This window comes from Oratosquilla oratoria, chromosome 31 (assembly GCF_046742065.1).
Source record: "Oratosquilla oratoria isolate Oo_2021 chromosome 31, ASM4674206v1, whole genome shotgun sequence".
Classification (NCBI taxonomy): Eukaryota; Metazoa; Arthropoda; class Malacostraca; order Stomatopoda; family Squillidae; genus Oratosquilla; species Oratosquilla oratoria.
Window position 1 is genome coordinate 3,203,106 of NC_134807.1, and position 22,983 is coordinate 3,226,088.

Sequence of the window (22,983 nt, forward strand, 5' to 3'; positions counted from 1 at the left end):
TCAACAACAGGAAACTCCCTCGATGACGTGTAGTCATCAGTGTACAAACACCAACTTAGTCGTCTGTTCCACAGATGGCGTTTGTATAAAACTATAAATACCATACAATTATACTAATCATTACCTTTGTATTATTCTTGCATTGTGCTGTAAATTTTATACAATGGACACTAAACATTGGCTTACACATAAAAAAGATAGCTTTCAATATATAACGACAAATAAATTTTTTCGAATATTGTGTCCACCTGACTCTGCGATGACGTCGATAAGATTGCACGCAAAAGATGCTGCCATATATATATTTATATATGTGTGTGTGTGTGTGTGCGCGTGTGTGTATGTGTGTGTGGTGCGTGCGTGTGTGTGTGTGTATGTGTGTGTGTATGTGTGTGACGTAAGTAGGAGTAGGAAACACAGGAGTCTAAGTCTGAATTTGTTCCTGACTAGTTTCGCAAGAATAAACTCAGACTAAGAATCCTGAGTTTCCTACTCCCACTTACCTCAACCTATCAGAATGTCTCAACAATATATATATATATATATATATATATATATATATATATATATATATATATATATATATGTGTGTGTGTGTGTGTGTGTGTGTACTGTAAAAAAACAATGCAGTAGCTTTGAAACTTGATTATATGATTAAAATTGTAAGATGACGCCCACTGTTCGAGTTGGATGCAATGCAGCAGGACACACACCTCCACAGTAGGGCTCGACAGCCGAAGATGGTTTGCCTTCCCCGCCGTTGCAGTACAAAGACATCCTCTCCCTCTCGTCCATTCCAGAATTTCCAGACCTGACAAGAAGAAATGGCTTCAGGCCGCTTCACTTTCTCACACATTAACAACCACTCTCCTCTCCCACCTCTCTCTTTGACATCTCCCTTCGCTGATCGACAGACATTCCTCTTACACCCAAATCTCCGTTCGTCCCTGTACATCCACTTCAGTCTCGGTCTTCCTCCCAGTTTCATTCCATCCACCTCTGCCTTTCACACTTTTTTTTTTTTTTGCTAGTCTTTCTTCACTCATTCTTTCCACCCTATCTACCACCCCTAGCTCTCTATCTCATCTCGTTTCTGGCTCTATTCATCTTTGTAACCTCCATGATTAAGAACTTTATCTAAAACACGCGCAGGCCTTTTTACATCCTTTAAATTCCAGATATCTACCTCACACAGTGTCGTGGGTACAATTGCTCTTTTGTTTTGTTTATATTTTATAATTTACCTATACCCCCAAGTCCTTCATTCGCTGTTACATGTAAGCGTATACAATTATAGTTCTTCTGTTCCTCTAGCCTCTAAAAGTGTTTGAAATAATATTTTATTATTTAGCTACCCTAGCCTGATTTTTCTCTCAAGTCATTTTGTGGTATTGTTGAGGTCACTCCCAACTTATTCGTTTTCTCTGATGCGAGAAATCCGTTTTCTCTGATGCGAGACGACTCTGATTCACAGTAGTTCTTATCATCTTATGTAATAATCTCGTCTGATAGATAAGATGAACCGTGAAGTCTGACAACTAACTCGTCCAGCACTATCGACACCAGTAATAGAATTATTTTTTTTTTCGTGTTTATCCTCTCTTATACTCAAATGCTGTAATATTTGCACCAATCATGGCACCATTTTCTCCGCCTACACAGTAATACCAATTTATTGCCTGTGTTATATGAATTGCAATGCAGATGTTTTTCATATATATGAATTGTTGATATCCCAAACTATATATATATATATATATATATATATATATATATATATATATATATATATATATATATATATATATATATATATATATATATATAATATATATATATATATATATATATATATATATACATATAATTTATTTAGACTTCATAATTCAATATAGACTATATAGGAAATTACATTATGTAAATATTGACATGGTATGGGCAGTTTTGTTGGTATTTACTCATAGCGTAGAGGTGTTCGTTCAAAGAAACAAACAACTCAGTAGGTACCATCCCATTGCTTATCATTTATTTGTGTAAGCCTATATTCTTATACTAGTGACATCTATTGAACAGACGACCAAGTTTGTGCGTTCGTATGTGTGTCGACTACACGTTATCGGCGAATTTAAATCAACTTCAACTGTGTATCTGGCGTCACTCGAGTTGAGGAATTCGCGGCAGCGTTTGTTTACCGGTCCCTGAAACAAAGAAAAATATTTTGTACGAGTTGGTAAGTAAACTAATATAGAAATAATTTTTGTACGATATTAGAATTAAATAACATTTTGTTAAAATAACCAACATTGTATAAAAAAGAAGCATGAAATATTTAATATATTGGTTTTTCATTCTTATTTTGAAATTGGAACTCGTCTATAGCAATTGAATTGTACGACAATCTGTTACTAATGTAATTCCTATTCTTGAAAGGAATAATTGTTATTCTATAGCTTCCATTAAACATAAAATATAAGTAAAATTGGTAAATTTGTATGGTGTAGATTTATCTGATTTGATATATATATATTCGTCATGTTTCAAATAAATCGTTTGTAAATTATTATCTACCCATTTTCTTTCTTCAATTTTGGTGGACATTTGAACTTTGAAATTGGGAAACTTGAAAGGTGTGGGTTTAGTGCACGAGTGTGAAACAAAAGATAAACAAATTATCTTCAAATTTCCTATCACGAATATATAGAGGCTTGTAATTTTTTTCAATTTCCAGTTGATGATTGTAAACAATTTTTTTTTTAACCTAACCAAGCATAGTCTTACGAACATTACCAAACCTAACCAACCGTACCTAACCTAACTTATCCCTACCACCCGAACCCAACCATCCTAACCTAATCAACCTTGTCCAAACTAAATTGACCACTATAATCTAATCTACCCTAGTTAAGTAACCTAATCCAACGTAACTTAGTCTAACGTATCTGATTTAACTTAACCAACGTTACGAAACCTAACCATCCTAAATTAACCTGTCAAAGTGCCACGGACCCCATTTTAAGAACCCACGATATACACAACCCCCCTTTTTCACAGGATTACAATTTCATTCACAGTTATCCCAGAAGAGGGACCTTAAATATAAATAACTACTGGTTTATTCTCGAATGTTCATTCATCATTCGTTTAAAACGGGAGACGCGTCTTAACTCATAAAATGCAAAATTTTATTGATCACTTTCAACGTCTAATCTCGTTAGCATCAAACCTAATGGTTTATAATTTTCAAATAATGCATGACCACGCGCATAGAAACGCGTTGATTTCGCTGGAATGAAGTCACATTTTTGAAGAATTTGGCGTTTTGTGAACTTGATCAGATTTATGCATTTCATTAAAGTTGGTCTTTTTGAATTAGTGGTATAAGTAGATTTATGCCTCTGTAGTCAAGAGAGATACTGAAATTCTTCCATCTCCGTGTTAGTCCTGGATTTAAAATTATTACTCCTTCCTCTGTGAACCCTCCTCAATAATACTGCTTTCCCAAAAATTCATTTTTGTGAATTTGTGTACTTGAGTAGCTTTCCTTCCTGACGCCATGAGAATGTACCCTAGAAGATTTTCATGTATTTATAATTAAGAAGAGCAAAATTGAAACTTCATTCATAAAATTACACAAACACAAACAATTTGGCTGGTCGCCACAACCTCTTGCGGATCGCACCTAGATACTGCTCAGGCTAAAAGTACGGGCGCCAACAGCCGGAAATGAGAGGCGAAAATTGCACAAACACAAACAAATTTGGCTGGTCGCCACAACCTCGCCCTTGGGTCCAGGTTCCCCACGTCTACCTCGCTGTGCCCTGTGGACGACTCTCTCCCTCTGGAGTAAGTTTGGGCCAAATCGGAGACATGACGGTTTTTGTCCAAATCCGTTGGTTAACCCCTTTGGTAATTTTGAGGGTCATTTTGGTCACTTGTCCCGATTGGGTCACCACCTCAGCTACAGGTCGAGGGCCACCAGGGCTCTTGCGGATCGCACTTAGATACTGCTCAGGCTAAAAGTACGGGCGCCAACAGGCGGAAATGAGAGGCGAAAATTGCACAAACACAAACAAATTTGGCTGGTCGCCACAACCTCGCCCTTGGGTCCAGGTTCCCCACGTTTACCTCTCTATGCCCTGTGGACGACTCTCTCCCTCTGGAGTAAGTTTGGGCCAAATCGGAGACATGACGGTTTTTGTCCAAATCCGTGGGTTACCCCTTTGGTAATTTTGAGGGTCATTTTGGCCACTTATCACGATTGGGTCACCACCTCAGCTACAGGTCGAGGGCCACCAGGGCTCTTGTGGATCGCACCTAGATACTGCTCAGGCTAAAAGTACGGGCGCCAACAGGCGGAAATGAGAGGGGGAAATTGCACAAACACAAACAAATTTGGCTGGTCGCCACAACCTCGCCCATGGGTCCAGGTTCCCCAAGTCTACCTCGCTGTGCCCTGTGGACGACTCTCTCCCTCTCGAGTAAGTTTGGGCCAAATCGGAGACATGACGGTTTTTGTCCAAAACCGTAGGTAATTTTGAGGGTCATTTTGGCCACTTATCAGGATTGGGTCACAACCTCAGCTACAGGTCGATGGCCACCAGGGCTCTTGCGGATCACACTTAGATACTGCTCAGGCTAAAAGTACGGGCGCTAACAGGCGGAAATGAGAGGGAAAAATTACACACAAATTTGGCTGGTCGCCACAACCTCGCCCTTGGGACCAGGTTCCCCACGTCTACCTCGCTGTGCCCTGTGGACGACTCTCTCCCTCTGAAGTAAGTTTGGGCCAAATCGGAGACATGACGGTTTTTGGCCAAATCCGTGGTAATTTTGAGGGTCATTTTGGAAATGAGAGGGGAAAATTATACAAACACAAACAAATTTGGCTGGTCGCCACAACCTCGCCCTTGGGTCCAGGTTCTCCACGTCTACCTCGATGTGCCCTGTGGACGACTCTCTCCCTCTGGAGTAAGTTTGGGCTAAATCGGAGACATGACGGTTGTTGTCCAAATCCGTGGGTTAACCCCTTTGGTAATTTTAAGGGTCATTTTGGCCACTTGTCCCGATTGGGTCACCACCTCAGCTACAGGTGACCCAATCGGGACAAAAACCGTCATGTCTCCGATTTGGCCCAAACTTACTCCAGAGGGAGAGAGTCGTCCACAGGGCACAGCGAGGTAAACGTGGGGAACATGGACCCAAGGGCGAGGTTGTGGTGACCAGCCAAATTTGTGTGTAATTTTTCCCTCTCATTTCCGCCTGTTGGCGCCCGTACTTTTAGCCTGAGCAGTACCCACGGATTTGGACAAAAACCGTCATGTCTCTGATTTAGCCCAAACTTACTCCAGAGGGAGAGAGTCGTCCACAGGGCACAGCGAGGTAGACGTGGGGAACCTGGACCCAAGGGCGAGGTTGTGGCGACCAGCCAAATTTGTTTGTGTTTGTGTAATTTTCCCCTCTCATTTCCGCCTGTTGGCACCCGTACTTTTAGCCTGAGCAGTATCTAGGTGCGATCCGCAAGAGCCCTGGTGGCCATCGACCTGTAGTTGAGGTGGTCACCCAATCGGGACAAGTGGCCAAAATGACCCTCAAAATTACGGATTTGGACAAAAACCGTCATGTCTCCGATTTGGCCCAAACTTACTCCAGAGGGAGAGAGTCGTCCACAGGGCACAGCGAGGTAGACGTGGGGAACCTGGACCCAAGGGCGAGGTTGTGGCGACCAGCCAAATTTGTGTGTAACTTTCGCCTCTCATTTCCGCCTGTTGGCGTCCGTACTTTTAGCCTGAGCAGTATGTAAGTGCGATCCGCAAGAGCCCTGGTGGCCCTCGACCTGTAGCTGAGGTGGTGACCCAATCGGGACAAGTGGCCAAAATGACCCTCAAAAAACCGTCATGCCTCCGATTTGGCCCAAACTTACTCCAGAGGGAGAGAGTCGTCCACAGGGCACAGCGAGGTAGACGTGGGGAACCTGGACCCAAGGGCAAGGTTGTGGCGACCAGCCAAATTTGTGTGTAATTTTCCCCTCACATTTCCGCCTGTTGGCGCCCGTACTTTTAGCCTGAGCAGTATCTAGGTGCGATCCGCAAGAGCCCTGGTGGCCCTCGACCTGTAGCTGAGGTGGTGACCCAATCGGGACATGTGGCCAAAATGACCCTCAAAATTACCAAAGGGGAACCCACGGATTTGGACAAAAACTGTCATGTCTCCGATTTGGCCCAAACTTACTCCAGAGGGAGAGAGTGTCGTAATAATACTCGCATCATAAAGTATAGTCACCGCTTATATCGATCGTCTCTCTTTCACCCGTGAATATTGATAACCATAGAAAATGTAATGAAGACAGTTTAGAGCAGTGGTTCCCAAACTGGGGGAAATTTGAAGCTACCAGGGGGAAATAATTAAACTACCTACTAACTAAAAAAAATCTCTGATGGATTTTTTCATGTCTGAGAGAGAGAGGGAGAGAGAGAGAGAATGCCTGTTTATCAGTATATTTGTACATTTGAAAAATAAATTAGTAAATAGTCACAGTGTATTTCAACTACTCTTTCCCTGCTACACACGAAGGGGGAAATCTGGATAGTTGACCTGGGTGCAGGGGGAAATGACAGAAAAAAGTTTGGGAACCACTGGTTTAGAGAGTATGTCATTACGCAGGGGCAACTACAATAAATATAATCAAGACGCCGATATGGCAGCCTCGCGTATCCACTTGCTCCTCATGCCGCCTACGTATGCGGCACCGTATGGAAGGGATTAAGGAAGTCGACGACAGATCTATACACGGAACAAAAATATTGCCCTTCATAGATTGCACCATGGTGATGATTGCACCAACTCTCGTTCTTCCCCGATGGAACAAATGTCTATCACTGCGAGACAAGCAGATGACCATCAACATGTTATAGTCAACATTGCAACACTTCGATGACTTGCGCATCTTCGTAGCTGGGTCTCCCTCCGATACTGGCGTGCACGCGCGCGCGCGCACACAAATGCTACAAGATGTGGTTTCGACGAAAGCTACGAATCTCCCTAGGGACGTCTGGACAAAGGCGATACGACCCGTCTTGACAACGCCCTTTGACAACAAAAAATTCTCTCGGCGTATCAGGCCAAGAAGTCCACCAGACAAAAGGTCACCTGCATCGACGACGCTACCGACCGAAGCGACCCAACTTCTCAGTATGCCTCATATGGCAACAGCATCCTTTTCACAATTGGCAACCCTTGTAAATATATTTTGTATATGTATATGTCTGGCAACCCTCCGAGCTTTCCTGAGGGCTTGCCGTGTATGTAGTAGTTAGAATAGAACTAGACCAAGAACAGAAGCGATTAAAACCAAGAACTCGACCTGAGTTTCTCTTCCCACCAATTCAAATGTAGAGAACACATGTTCTACAAACATATTACGTACAAAACCCCGTAAACACTATTAAGTCATGTTCATATACAATACTTGCGATATCTGCAAGCAAGACAACAACTGTCAGCATGCACACGATCTCACAGAATGCTCAAGACGCAACACTCTCCGACGAAAACTGCCAAAGCATCTCCGCCCGGGTGACCACGCAGTAGCCATAAGGTTTCTAGCTGTCAGCATCCTGAAGTCACCTTCAGTCATTATTAAGAATTGCAAAACTATTGCCCTTAAAATCTGTCGTCACAGGAGCTTTTATATACGAGCTAATCCGTCATCACCATTAATGGACGACCTCCATAGGCCTCAAGAGACTGTTACTTAAAACCAACCAGAGGAACATTCGGCACATTCTTTTGTCGCGCGATTGTGTATGAACAAATCTATGAATATTTCTACACTATTGTATCATTTACGAACCCCGGACAGATTTCAAAACGTCGATATAAATTTTCTGTCGATGAATACGGTGTTTTGTATTCTCATAGTTCCCTTGCCTTCTTATTGTTTTGTAATGTTTTCTCCATTTCAGATCTTAGAAGATGGCAAAGTTAATTCTGGCATCGCGGGAAGAACTTGAAGAGATTAAACTTTTTCTTGAAACCAAGTTTCCTCATTCGTTAGTGGTACGTTGGTAAATAGTGGACACTGCGTCAATACACGTAGATAGTTCTCTCATTGTACGTTAAGATTGACATAAAATGGAGGTGAGGTGGCAATGAGACTTTAAGGCTAGAGTCCTCTGAAAAAGACCAAAGAGATAGAAACTTCTGGTACTGAATAAAAATCCCGAGTCCGCTAAATAGGGCCCAAAAGTTCGAAACAGTTGTTTCTGAATAAAACTCCAGACTCTAGCCTTAAAGTTTCATTGCCACATCACCTCAAAGTTCTCTTATTCATGACCAGAGTCATTTGCAATAATCAAGGGAACTTAACAGGCTCATGGATACGTCGACCTGATACTTCGGTACGGCATAGAAGACTTCAAAACCAAAGTAATGAAACCCGAAGACCCGAAGCTAAAATCTGTTGTAGTAATCATTGGAACCAACTCGAAGGTAAGTGTGTATAGGTATCATTTTCCTCTTTATTCTTGTCGAAAAGAATGTAAACCTTTGTCCACATGAACACACTGTACAGTGTCTGTAGACTCAAGTGAGGATATTGTTCTCAATGATGAACTCTCTTCCTTTGGAGGCGACAAACCAGCAAAACATTCGGGTCTGTCTACAGCAGACAAAAACAGTAAGTCAGTCATCGAACAGTATTCTCACTTATGTCAGCAGGCACTACAATATGCCCCATGTGGACGGGACTAAACCAGTGCACCGACCATTAACCGGATCCCACTCACCGGTTTCCTCTCAGGGTCTCTTCCACTTCCTGACGATATTCTCCGATGAAGGACAAGTATCCGAGGACGATCTGGCGTCGTTGCTTTCCAGTATCCCAGATTTCGACGATAGAAAACCCGTGTTTTCCTTCGGATGCCCCCAGCACATCCGTGATAAGGTAGTTCTTGAGAAACATACCGTTTCATAGGTGGTCAAATGGTACATATTGCCATCCGTACATTGTGACTGAATCAGGGACATTTTTTTCAGTTCTCAATACTATGATAAGTTAATGTTATGTTTATCATCGTGGCGTACTTATGCGAGGATGCAAACTGTTCATATATCATTGGCGTGCTCGAGGTGGTTCTACGAGATGAAATTCGAAGATTATCATCTTACGGCTCTTCTTCAAAGCCCACGAGTACTCTCACGTACAGAGGCTCGGCCTCGAGAGGATCACACTCTGCCAACGGTTCGGGCCCTAATCCTCTATATCAACTTCGACTAACCTCTTTTTTCTACTCATTGATTTATTAGTTTTTATTCGTTTACAAAAGGGCACCCGATTACCGGCGACTGCCTCCACCTTGCGTTCATTGACTTAGGCTGCGTTGCCACCGAGCGAGTCAGGGCCGATTCTCGTCAAATGCTGTGAATTCGAATAGCTGGAAGAAGACTTTGCAACATTCTAGACTTCCCTAAGAACATTTCAACAATCTGTCTAACATTTGTAAAGGTTTAGCTCCTTTCATTTCGCCATTCGGTTTCTCAGTTCGTGACGCAAAACCAATTTGACATTTGAAGATTGAAAAAACGAAAGATTGTAACCGAAGTCGTTTCTACCCAAACGAACTCACAACGGTTGATGAGAATCTGACGAGACTCGCTCGGTGGAAACACAGCCTTAGCTCCGATATGATGGTGCCGGCTTTGGCGTCTTGGTTATATTTGTAGTTGTAGCTGAGTGACCCTTATTCTGTGAACTGGCTTGATCATATTTTCTGTGGTTATTGATATTTAGAGTGAAAGAGAACGAATAATACAGTTGTAAATTTATAGTCTATAACGCGAATGTTGTGGTGCATCATCGAATCATTGTACACCAGACGAGAATTTGACTCATATTAAAGATTTTTTTTTTTTTTTTTTTTTTTTTTTTTTTTAGATATATGTGGGAGGACCCGAGGACATTGGTTGCCCACTGTTACGATGTGGGTTTCCAGTTAGTAAATTTCGAGGCAATTTGAATGCAGTTATTGAGGATTTCCTTGTTTCACTGTTATCTGGGTTATCAGTAATTTGTTCGGGTTATGACGTTCTTGGCTATGCTCAGAACCCTGCACACATCAGGGGGCTCAGTTTGCTGTGTCTAGCTTGTAAACTTCTAGGCTTTCATTTTTTCCTTATTTTGAAATCTCATGCTCATTGAAGTGCCTACCACATAAACCACTAAAAGCTAGAACATTACATGTCTCTGTAGTATGTATCAAGCTTAAAACTATTAGACATTGTTGTGACTTCTCAGGAAATATGTACATATTTTTTTCCAGCTTGTGCATCTGGTAAAGGAAGGGAAGTTATGGACTGGTCTCATTTACCATGCCACCCCCGATGGTTACATATACACTATAGATGACATAAAAGAACCAAGGTTAGTTAAAAGATAAAGAAAAAGTAATTTTATATCATATCTAAGAATGTGACACCAGTGAAACAAACGTGTCGGGTATGTATTTTGTTGTTTCAGCCTTCCAAGTGGTATGCGGTTTGGATGTCTGGACGGGAGCCACACCGATCTCATTCAAGAAAACTGGAGGTATGGATACTCGGAAACTAGAGAATCAATGTCGTACCACCTTGAGAAACTCCCCTCGGCTGCCGTCTACGTAGGGGACGGGGACTCAGCCCGCCCTGTGTCCTGGATCCAGAGCTACAGGTACGGTTCCTTGGGCAACACCTTCACCCTTCCGGAATATCGACGAAAGGGCCTAGCCAGTGCAGTCACCTTAACCCTGGCAAAGAAGGTAGCTGCTTGTGGGCGACCGGTGTACCTCATGATCGAAGACTACAACGAAGATTCGAAGAGGATGCACGAGAAGATGGGCTTCAGGAAGGCGTGTCTTATGACGTGGTGTTTCTTTCTTCCTCCTGGCCTTACTGTAGACGATGTTTAGGATTTACAACCATACCAGTGCCATGTTTATTGTACGCAATAATGCTGTAAATATCTAATGCCTAGATTGTCGACCTTATAACAAATAGAGTTTGCCAAACACTGATGTATGTTGTATTATTCTTTAACTATGTACATATATATACATATATACATATATATATATATATACATATTATATATATATATACGAGGGGTGATCAAAAAGTAATGACAGTGATACCATATATTTTCACGGTACAGAGGTAAATCCAAATAGTGGCCTACATTCCTTCAAAGTACTCCCCTCCTGCCTCTATGCAACGTTCCATCCTCTTTCGCCACTTCATGAAGCACTCACGGTACTCAGAAGCCGATATACCTCGTAGCTCTGAATTGACTGCTCGCGCCAGATCTTGGATGCGATGAAACAGCTTCCCTGCGATCGCACCTTTGATCTTTGGAAACAACCAAAAATCACAGGGAGCAAGGTCAGGCGAGTAGGGTGGGTGGGGGAGAAGTGTGATCCCCTGCTGCTCCAGGAACTGCACAGTGAGGCGAGCTTTGTGGGGGGCAGCATTGTCATGGTGCAGCAAAAGGCGCGATCGGCGACGGGTTGGTGCAGTCTTGGCCTGATATTCCAGGACTCGAGGAAGGACGTGATCAGTGTAGTACTGGGCTGTGATAGTACACTGTTGAGGCATTACATCCACACACATTGGTCCTTGTGAATTGAAGAAGATGGTGAAAAGGCGCTTCCTGCTGCGAAATCTTTCCTTCAGAATCTGAGGTCGAGGTTCTTCATCACTCAACCACACCATATTAGACTGCTTGTCTCTGGTGGTGAAGAAAGAAATCCAACACTCATCTCCGGTAGCTACATCTGAGAACCGTTTCGGACCATTTGGCTCGAATTCAGCCAGCCATAGACGACAAATCCGTACCCGTTCGCTCTTCTGTTCTTCCGTAAGCAAATGAGGTATCCATCGAGCACACTTCTTCCTCAGCCCTAAGTGTTCATGCACGATGTCATGTGCGCTCCCATAACTGACACCGAGCTCCAAGGATAAGAATCGAAGAGTAACAGTTGGATCTTCGTCAATGATGGCCCGCGCACGGACCGTCGTTGCTTCGGTCACGGATGTCCGAGGGCGGCCAGGACGATGATCATCTTCTAGCTGCAATTTTCCGGCTGCGAAAGCTCGAATCCAGCGGGAAACAGTTTCCAGTGATGGAGTAGACTCGGGAAAAACTTGCAACAATTCCTCTCTGATCTCCGTTGCTTTTTTCCCGAGTTTCCACCTTGTGAAGGTGTAGAATCTGCAGCCTTTTTTTTTTTCGAAAAATCCATGTTTCCGGTTAGAGAGGCAAACCAACAATGACGCAATCGCACAGCACAACGATAAAATGTAAGCTAGACAAACAGCGACAAGCTCAAACATGTAACAACAGGCAACACTTGCTGCCCCTTGCTCCCCGCCCCCCCAACACTTATAGTCTCTCAGCTACGAGTCCGACTGTCATTACTTTCTGATCACCCCTGGTATACCAACGTTTTTTTCCCTTACAAGGGAGGTAGCCAAAGTCAAAGGCATAAATTCACTCCCACCCATTTCATCCCCACCATCACTCCCTCTTTTCGTGGTTGAGATAACAGTTATGCTTGGGAAGAGGTAATTAGTAGAGTTCCACAAGGATAAGTATTGGCTCCAATAATGTTTGCTATCTATGTGAATGACTTGGACGGAGGTGTGGAATGTTACATGAGATTCTTTGTAGATGATGCAAAATTGTTAAAGAAAATGAATACTGAAACGGACTGTGACTCACTACAGAGACATCTGAACAGGGTCTGGGAATGGAGTCAGAAGTGGGAAGTGGACTTCAACATTAAGAAATGTAGCCTAATGGAATTTGGAAAAAGTAAAACAAGGATATCAGGATAATATATAATTGGAGAAAAGGAAGTAACGAAAGTGGGATCTGAAAAGGACCTGGGAGTGATTGATCACAAAATATATGTCCCCTGACAAACGTATAAACAAAATTGTCGGCGAAATCTATAACTTGCTAAAATCGATAAAAATGGCTTTTACTTACTTGGATGAAGAAATGGCAAAGGAAATGCTAGTCACACTGATAAGGCCAAAATTGGACTACGCAGCGACACTATGGTCACCCAGTACTAAAAAGAATATAAGGAAAATTGAGAGAATCCAGAGAGCAACTACGAAGATGGCCACAACACTATCCAAAACGTCATATGAAGAAAGATTGTCAGAACTAGAACTACCGACTCTGGAACAAAGATTAGAAAGAGGTGACTTATTGACCATCTACAGAATTACGAGAGGCGTGGAAGTCCTTGATAGAGATGACTTACTAAATTGGGATATGAGAAACACAAGAGGACATAGAAACTCAAAAAGGACAGTTATAGAAAAGACCTGAAAAAGCCGCTTTCCCCACAGAGTAGTGGATGTATGGAACACACTAGACGAAACAATTGTGTGTGCAAAAACAATACAAGAATTTAAGAGCAAATTAGATGTGGCGAGATACAGAGACGGGACATCACGAGCGTAGCTCACCTTCCCGTAAGATACAACTGGGTAAATACACAGGCACACACACACACACACGCGCGCGCGCGCAAGAAACTCCAAAGCTAGATACGCTATATGATTGTCCAAAAGCTACATATTGCATATGCGTAATAGGACATGCACTCAGAATGCCGTATGATACGCACCATACGATATACGCAAAACAATGGATAAGCCATATTACGCGTATGCCAAGTGAGAAGTACGCTATATGAAAAGAACGCCATGCGATAGTCACGCCTTGTGATGGGTACACTTTACGATGAATACGCCTTACGATATCTACGCCGTACAATAACTACGCCTAAAGATCGAGATTCTTCGCAAGCATGTTGCAAGAGCGGCAGTGAAAGAAGTTGTGTGGTTCGTGGGTTTATTGATCGGTAGGTTATGCGTACAGAGGGGGCACGTCATGTGCCCATGGAATCTAAAGAGCAACCGGCCGTGGGCGAAGGCATTGGGCGCCGTAGGCGCGCATACATACAGGGGGGCTTTGTATAAAGTATGAAAGGGGTCCTTGTAGTGGGAGGCGTCTGCGAGTCGGGCACGAAGTACACCACCCTTGCACTAGTTCACATTAGTCCTATGCCCAGTACACTATACTACACCTCCCCCCCCCCCCACCGCGCTTGCAGAGGTGACGCGGGGCGCAGGAACGCCCGCGAGCCGAGTCGAGCGGCGAGGGGTAGGGGGGTCCGCGCGCGAGGGGAGGGGCGCGGCGGTGGCGGAGGCGTCGGGGGGCGGTGCCACCGGACGGAGGTGGCGCCGATTGCGCCACCAGATTCGACCACTCGGTAGGCGAAGTTCGTAGTCCCTGGACCTGCCACGGCCCATGATCACGCCGACCTTGTCCCACCGAAGGGACGTGCGGTCCTGAATCCGCACGTGCTGGCCGACGGCCAGGGCAGGGAGAGGCCGGGCGTGCTCGTCGTATCGCCGGGTCGTCTGGGCGGCGTGGGCCGCGGCCTTGCGATCGCATTCTTCTGAGCGAGCCTGCCATTCGGGCGAGAAGGATTTCGGGTGGGCCGGGACGCATGTCCGGAGGGACCGCCCGAAGAGGACCTGGGCAGGTGAGCGGCCGGCCAGGGACGGGGTGTTCCGTAGTTCGAGGAGACCGCGGTCGAACTTCTCGCAGTCGATGTTGCCGTTGGGCGCGGTCTTAAGGATGAGGTGCTTAGCTGCCTTGACTGCAGCTTCGGCGTGTCCATTAGACTGGGGGTAGTTCGGGGAGATGACCGAATGGTGGACGCCCCAGCGTTCCGTGAAACGGGTGAACTCAGCGCTGGTAAATGGAGGGCCACCATCGGTGCGAAGGCGGAGGGGAACGCCAACCTCCCGGAAGTAGCAGCAGAACTTCCGGATGACTCGGGTAGCCGTCGTGTCCTGACCGCAGGGCACGATGACTGGCCAACCCGAGATTCTGTCCGCTATAACCAAGAACGACTTTCCTGCGACGTGAAAGAAGTCGGCAGACACGGATTCGAAGGGCCGTGTGGGGCGGTCGTCGCACAGCAGGGGTTCTTGCTGTTGGCTGGGGCGAAGCACCTGACATGGTTCGCAGGCTTCTACCGTGCTCTTGATGTCGGAGTCAATGCCGGGCCAGAAGATGGTTTGTTGAGCCTGGTGCTCGGTGGCTTCCGCATGACGGTGGCTGTCATGGAGGCAAGCCAGTGTACACTTCTGTAGAGCGACGGGGACCACGATACGCTGACCATAGAGCACCAGATCCCCATCGGCAGAGAGGGCATCGCGGAGCTTCCAGTATGGGAGGTAGGAGCTAGGTAGGGCAAGGCGGTTGGATGGGAACCCAGAGGACATGCAGGTAAGCAGGTGACTGTAGGCGGGGTCTGCCCGTGCTGCGGCCCGGAGTTCCTGGAGTGTCCTGTTGGCATCGTGCAACGGGCCGTCCTCATTGGTGCCAGTACTGCTGGCGACAACGCTCCTGACATGCTCGGCATCCTTGTCGCAGTCAGTCTCATCCTCCAGCATGAGACGGGAGACCGGGGCCCATGAGAGGGCGTCAGGTATGCAGAGCTGCTTCCCTGCGCACCATTTTGCCGTGAAGACCAAGGGCAAGAGCCTCACCTTGAGCCACTGTAGGCAGGGGATCTCGACACCGTCAAGGGCGTATGAGTTGAGGATGGAGATGAGCAAATGATGGTCCATCAGCAACATGGAGTGGGGTACTCCAAACAGGTACAGTTTGCATTTGGACATGCCCCACGTGACAGCAAGCATCTCCAGTTCAATCGTGGCGTAGCGGGTTTCGGCGTCCGTCAGGAACCGCGAGCCACACTGGACGAGACGCAGGTGTCCCTGGCCGTGATCCTGGAGGAGGGCGTACCCGATGCCGTAAAGGCGCGAGGCGTCTGTCTGCAGTACCACCGGCAAGGCGGGGTCGAAGGGCGCCAGCACGGGCGGTGACGACAGAGCTCGCTTGACGTCGGCGAAAGCCTTGTCGTGATCCGGGGTCCAGGTGAATGAGCGCTTAGGACTCAACAGAGGCCGTAGGGGTTGAGCCGCTGCCGTTATGGCCGGGGTGAAGTCGGCCAGCTGGTTCACCAAGCCCATGAATGAGCGGAGGTCGGTCAGGTTGGCGGGCGTGGGAAAATCCCGTATGGCCCTGACCTTGTCCTCGTCGGCGGATATGCCGTCGCGGAGAGGCGGTAGCCACAGAAGCTGACACTGGGGGCGGCGACTGTGAATTTCTCCTTGTTAAGGGTGATGCCGTGATCGCGGCATCTGGTAAGTATGTGGTGGATCCTCCGGAAGTGAGAGGGGAGGTCGTCGTCGAACAGAAGTACGTCATCCACCACCTTAACGCAGTTGGCCACGCCCTACAGAGCCGCGTCTCCCTGGAGGCAGTAGGCGTCGCCGGTGGCTGCGAAGCCCATCGGTCCCCGGCAGTGCTTGTACCGCCCATACGGAGTGATGAACGTGGTCAGATGCTGGTCCTCTTCTGCGAGGTCTATCTGCCAGTAACCGTGGAGGGCGTCCGCCGTCGTGAAGAACCTCGCGGAGGGGGTGACGCTGCGGACCGCGGCAAACGGCGTGGGCGAAAGGTGCGTGGGGCGCGTTACCTGAGAGTTGAGTTTCGTCAGGTCGACCGTGATGCGTACGCCCTTATTCTTGGCCACAAGGACCATTGGGTGGCACCATTCCGAAGGTTCGTCGCCGACAGGTGTGATGATACCTTGTTGCACCATCGAGTCAAGTTCTTCCTTCACTTGATCCCGGAACGCGAACGGTATCGGCCTGGGCGTGTGGATGGCGAAGGGCACCGCGTCGGCCTTCAGGTGGATTCGCATGGGGGGACCCACCATCTTCCCTAGGGGTTTGGAGCGGAGGTCATCCTTGGAGACCAGCACGTCGCTGAATTCCCGTAGGAAGTAGTCGCGGGCGGCGGCTGGCGAGCTGTCAGGGGGAAGTGTTAGCGCGGCGCACCTGTTTGCGTACGTCACTTCGAGGATAGGCTTCGGGAAGTCGGGCGGGATTATAGCCAACTCCCGACAGTGGCCGAAAGAGAGGAGCGGGGTTTTGACCCCTTTGTGAACCCGTATGTCGGCGGTGCAGCTCCTGTCGCCGAGCGTCAGAGTGGCCTGGAAGCGTCCCACGGCGGGGGGCATCCTGGATCCGTCGGCCATGTACGTCGGCGCTGAGGTTGGCGGCTGCAAGCTAGCCTTAGATATCCCCATTTCGCCCAGGTGCCGTGCACCTATCACTGTGACGTCCGCGCCCGTGTCCGGTAGCATAAGCAAGCTCGAGGACACGTTCCCGAAGCGTATGCGAATGCTGACAGGTGTCGGGGAGCGGCCGGAGCCGTCGGACACCTGTCGGCATGCTCCAGCCTTCCCAGGGGCGCCGGGGCTTGGCGGTTCGTGGTAATTCTCGTCCCGATCCTTGGACGACTTGCAATATTTCTCCCGATGACCCTTCGTGCCGCAGACACGGCATCGGGCGTTCCTGGCGGGGCATTGGCGGGTGTGAGGGCGGTGTCCCTTGGTCCCGCAATTGGGGCAGATGTCACCAGGTCGCGAGGAGGGTGCGGGAGACGGTTGAGGTGGGGATGCGCGCGCCGGGCGTTGAGCACTTTTATATGCCGAGACGGCGCGCACCTGCGGGTTGTCCTGGCGGCCCGAGACTGTCTCCCTTGCCGACTCGTTCGCAGTGTCGCAGTTGTGGGGAGGGAGCTGATGCGCTGTGCGAGATGCTCGTCCCGGACGCCCATGAATACGATCATTTTCATCTGGGCCTCCGCGCAAGCGACGCCGCCTACGGCACACAGGTCGAACTCTCGGGCCTTGTCCTTGACACGGCCGTAGAAGTCATCAAAGGGCTCGCCGTACTCTTGCCTGCATCGGAACAGGTCACGGTGGCGGAGGGCCTCGGCTCGCGAGTCTCGGAGGTGGGATTGCAGCCGGTCGAGCACCCCGTCGGCCGAGAGTGGGGTGTCGTGGGGGATGTCCAACGAGTTCCGCAGAAGCGCCTGTACATCGAGGGATAAGCACGATCTGAGCTGGATAAGCTGGTGCGGCATCCTATTGACGCCAGCCATGGCGGCGTAGTCGGCCCAGCCGCGGCGCGACGACAGGAACGACTGGAATTGGGCGTCGGCCTGCAACGGTGGCGGGCGTGGAACCGTCAGGTTGCCCGGCGGCATGGGGGCGGGCGGCGTTCCTGCGTCAGGAGGGGCCGGGGCGGGCGAAGCCGGCGGAGGGCCCGACGGAGGGGGCGGCGCGCGGGCGACGAGGGTCAGGAGTTGTTGAAGGGTCTCCGCCATTTGGTCCATCCTCGCGCGGTCTTCCCTCCGTTCCTCTCGTGCCACCGCCACGCTCGCCGCTAGGCGTTGCACGGCGTCGTCGCTGTCGTCCCGCGGAAGCATCACATTTGGCGTGAGCGCGGGCGGGGCGTGTAATTCGACGTCACTGTCTTGTGACGCGGGTGAATCGCTCCTTTGTGCCATGGGCCGGGTTTGGGGGTGCGGTCTGCGCGAGTCAGCTGGGGCGTGGTGTGACGTAATCGCTCTCACTAAGTGGGTCACGGTCGCGTCGAGGGAGGGGGCGCTCTGCCAGAGCGCTGTATCCAAGGGGTTGGAATGAAGGACCCCTTTGTCCGACCCTCCACGGGTCCGCCGAAGTGCGTCGCGCGATAGAGTTCCACTGCTGAACTGAACTGCACGGTTTGACGTGCACACTATTGCAGGGTTCCTGCAACGCCACGTTCACGCTAGCACCACCGGATCGCGTATTGTCACGTATTGGCATTCATTCACTTGTACGCCGCCAATTACCGAACCGCACCGAATCACACTTGTGTTCCACCGCTGCAAAGTGCAAGGTTGCTTGTAAGGTTACTTGCAATTGTAAGATCCTACTCACTGCGGCATCTTCGCAAGCATGTTGCAAGACCGGCAGTGAAACAAGTTGTGTGGTTCGTGGGTTTATTGATCGGTAGGTTATGCGTACAGAGGGGGCACGTCATGTGCCCATGGAATCTAAAGAGCAACTGCCCGTGGGCGAAGGCATTGGGCGCCGTAGGCGCACATACATACAGGGGGGGCTTTGTATAAAGTATGAAAGGGGTCCTTGTAGTGGGAGGCGTCTGCGAGTCGGGCACGCAGTACACCACCCTTGCACTAGTTCACATTAGTCCTATGCCCAGTACAGTATACTACAGAGATGCCTTGCGATATATACGCCAAACGATATATACGCATTCCTGAAGGTACGCCATCCAATAGACTGACAACACGTTGGACAGAACACGAAGGACAGACAACACGATAGATACATTATACGCTAAGTACGCTATACGGTAAATACACTGCACTCAAGATACCCTGCACACTAGATACGCTGTGCGGAAGATGCGATATACGCAGTACGCAAGACACGCTTAACGCAAGAAACGCTGCACACAAAATACGCTGTACGCTTAACGCAAGAAACGCTGGACGCAAAATACGCTGTAAGCAAGATACGCTGTACATAAAATACGGAGCACGCAAGTTACGCTATACGTAATGTACGCTATATGAAAGATACGCTGTACGCATTATACGCTGTACGCATTATATGCTGTACGCAAGATACGCTTAACGCAAGAAACGCTGCACGCAAAATACGTTGTACGCAAGATACGTTGTACACAATATACGCTGTACGCATTATACGCTGTACGCAAGATACGCTTAACGCAAGATACGCTGTACGTAAAATACGGTGCACGCAAGTTACGTTATACGTAATGTACGCTGTATGCAAGATATGCTGTACGCAAAATACGCTGTATACAATATACGCTGTACTCATTATACGCTGTACGCAAGATACGCTTAACGCAAGAAACCCTGCATGCAAAATACGCTGTACGCAAGAAATACTGTACGTAAAATACGGTGCACACAAGTTACGCTATACGTAATGTGCGCTGTATGCAAGATACGCTGTACGCAATATACGCTGTCGCATTATACGCTGAACGCAAGATACGCTTAACGCAAGAAACGCTGCACGAAAAATACGCTGTACGCAAGATACGCTTAACGCAAGAAATACTGTACGCAAAATACGCTGTATGCAAGATACGTTGTACGCAAGAAACGCTATACGCAAATTACGGTGTAGGCAAGAAACGCTGCACGCAAAATACGCTGTACGCAAGATACGCTGTACGTAAAATACGGTGTACGCAAGTTACGCTATACGTAATGTACGCTGTATGCAAGACACGCTGTACGTAATATACGCTGTACGCATTATACGCTGTACGCAAGATACGCTGTACGCAAGAAACGCTGCACGCAAAATACGCTGTACGCAATATACGCTATACGCAATATACGCTGTACGCATTATACGCTGTTCGCAAGATACGCTGTACGCAAGAAACTCTGCACGTAAAATACGCTGTACGCAAGATACGCTGTACGTAAAATACGGTGCACGCAAGTTACGTTATACGTAATGTACGCTGTATGCAAGATACGCTGTACGCAATATACGCTGTACGCAATATACGCTGTATGCATTATACGCTGTACGCAAGATACGCTTAACGCAAGAAACCCTGCACGCAAAATATGCTGTACGCAAGAAACGCTGTACGTAATATATGTTGTACGCAATATACGTTGTACGCATTATACGCTGTACGCAAGATACGCTTAACGCAAGAAACGCTGCACGCAAAATACGCTGTACGCAAGATACGCTGTACGCACGCTACGCTATACGTAATGTACGCTATATGCAAGATACGCTGTACGCAATATACGCTGTACGCATTATACGCTGTACGCAAGATACGCTTAACGCAAGAAACGCTGCACGCAAAATACGCTGTACGCAAGATACGCTGTACGTAAGAAACGCTATACGCAAAATACGCTGTACGCAAGAAACGCTGCACGCAAAATACGCTGTACGCAAGAAACGCTGTACGTAAAATACGGTGCACGCAAGTTACGCTATACGTAATGTACGCTGTATGCAAGATACGCTGTACGCAATGTACGCTGTACGCAATATACGCTGTACGCATTATACGCTGTACGCAAGATACGCTTAACGCAAGAAACGCTGCACGCAAAGTACGTTCTACGCAAGATACGCTGTACGCAATATACGCTGTACGCAATATACGCTGTACGCAATATACGCTGTACGCAAGATACGCTTAACTCAAGAAAATCTGCACGCAAAATACGCTGTACGCAAGATACGCTGTACGTAAAATACGGTGCACGCAAGTTACGTTATACGTAATGTACGCTGTATGCAAGATACGCTGTACGCAATATACGCTGTACGCAATATACGCTGTACGCATTATACGCTGTACGCAAGATACGCTTAACGCAAGAAACCCTGCACGCAAAATACGCTGTACGCAAGATACGCTGTACGTAAAATACGGTGCACGCAAGTTACGCTATAAGTAATGAACGCTGTATGCAAGATACGCTGTACACAATAAACGCTGTACGCATTATACGCTGAACGCAAGATACGCTTAACGCAAGAAACGCTGCACGCAAAAACGTTGTACGCAAGATACGCTGTACGCAATATACGCTGTACGCAATATACGCTGTACGCATTATACGCTGTACGCAAGATACGCTTAACGCAAGAAAATCCACGTAAAATACGCTGTACGCAAGATACGCTGTACGTAAAATACGGTCCACGCAAGTTACGTTATACTAAATGTACGCTGTATGCAAGATACGCTGTACGCAATATACGCTGTACGCAATATACGCTATACGCATTATACGCTGTACGCAAGATACGCTTAACGCAAGAAACCCTGCACGCAAAATACGCTGTACGCAAGAAACGCTGTACGTAAAATACGGTGCATGCAAGTTACGCTATAAGTAATGTACGCTGTATGCAAGATAAGCTGTACGCAATATACGGTGTACGCATTATACGCTGAACGCAAGATACGCTTAACGCAAGAAACGCTGCACGCAAAATATACGGTACACTATACATGGCAGATGAAATAATTAGACAAAAAATTTGTCTCTAAAATACCAGACACATGGGAACTCGTAACGCTGCTGGCTCCCTGTGCTTCGTGGGCGCCCTACGCTGAGAGTTCCATGCGCTGGAGGTTCCGTGCGCTGGAGGTTCCATACGCTGCAGGTTCCATGCGTTGCAGGTTCCGTGCGCTGGAGGTTCCATGCGTTGCAGGTTCCACGCGCTGGATGTTCCGTGCGCTGGAGGTTCCATACACTGCAGGTTCCATGCTTGGCAGGTTCCACGCGCTGGAGGTTCCGTGCGCTGGAGGTTCCATACACTGCAGGTTCCATGCTTGGCAGGTTCCACGCGCTGGAGGTTCCTCGCGCTGGAGGTTCCTCGCGCTGGATGTTCCATACACTGCAGGTTCCACGCACTGGAGGTTCCGTGCGCTGAAGGTTCCATACACTGCAGGTTCCATGCTTGGCAGGTTCCATGCGTTGCAGGTTCCACGCGCTGGAGGTTCCGTGCGCTGGAGGTTCCATACGCTGCAGGTTCCATGCGTTGCAGGTTCCACGCGCTGGAGGTTCCGTGCGCTGGAGGTTCCATACACTGCAGGTTCCATGCGTTGCAGGTTCCATGCTTGGCAGGTTCCACGCGCTGGAGGTTCCTCGCGCTGGAGGTTCCATACACTGCAGGTTCCATGCTTGGCAGGTTCCACGCGCTGGAGGTTCCGTGCGCTGGAGGTTCCATACGCTGCAGGTTCCATGCGTTGCAGGTTCCACGCACTGGAGGTTCCGTGCGCTGGAGGTTCCATACACTGCAGGTTCCATGCTTGGCAGGTTCCACGCGCTGGAGGTTCCTCGCGCTGGAGGTTCCGTGCGCTGCAGGTTCCATGCTTGGCAGGTTCCATGCTTGGCAGGTTCCACGCCCTGGAGGTTCCACGCACTGGAGGTTCCATACACTGCAGGTTCCATGCGTTGCAGGT

General features: G+C 48.1%; 1 protein-coding gene across 1 annotated transcript; it reads left to right on the forward strand.

Moving 5' to 3' along the window:
• The first annotated feature begins 7,960 nt into the window (after nt 1-7,960).
• LOC143041691 (uncharacterized) lies at nt 7,961-11,039 on the forward strand. The gene is made up of 5 exons (XM_076213697.1): nt 7,961-8,055; nt 8,368-8,487; nt 8,798-8,941; nt 10,317-10,417; nt 10,514-11,039. The coding sequence occupies exons 1-5, from the start codon at nt 7,972-7,974 to the stop codon at nt 10,938-10,940; spliced, it is 876 nt and encodes a 291-aa protein (XP_076069812.1). The 5' UTR covers nt 7,961-7,971; the 3' UTR covers nt 10,941-11,039.
• Nucleotides 11,040-22,983: the final 11,944 nt, after the last annotated feature.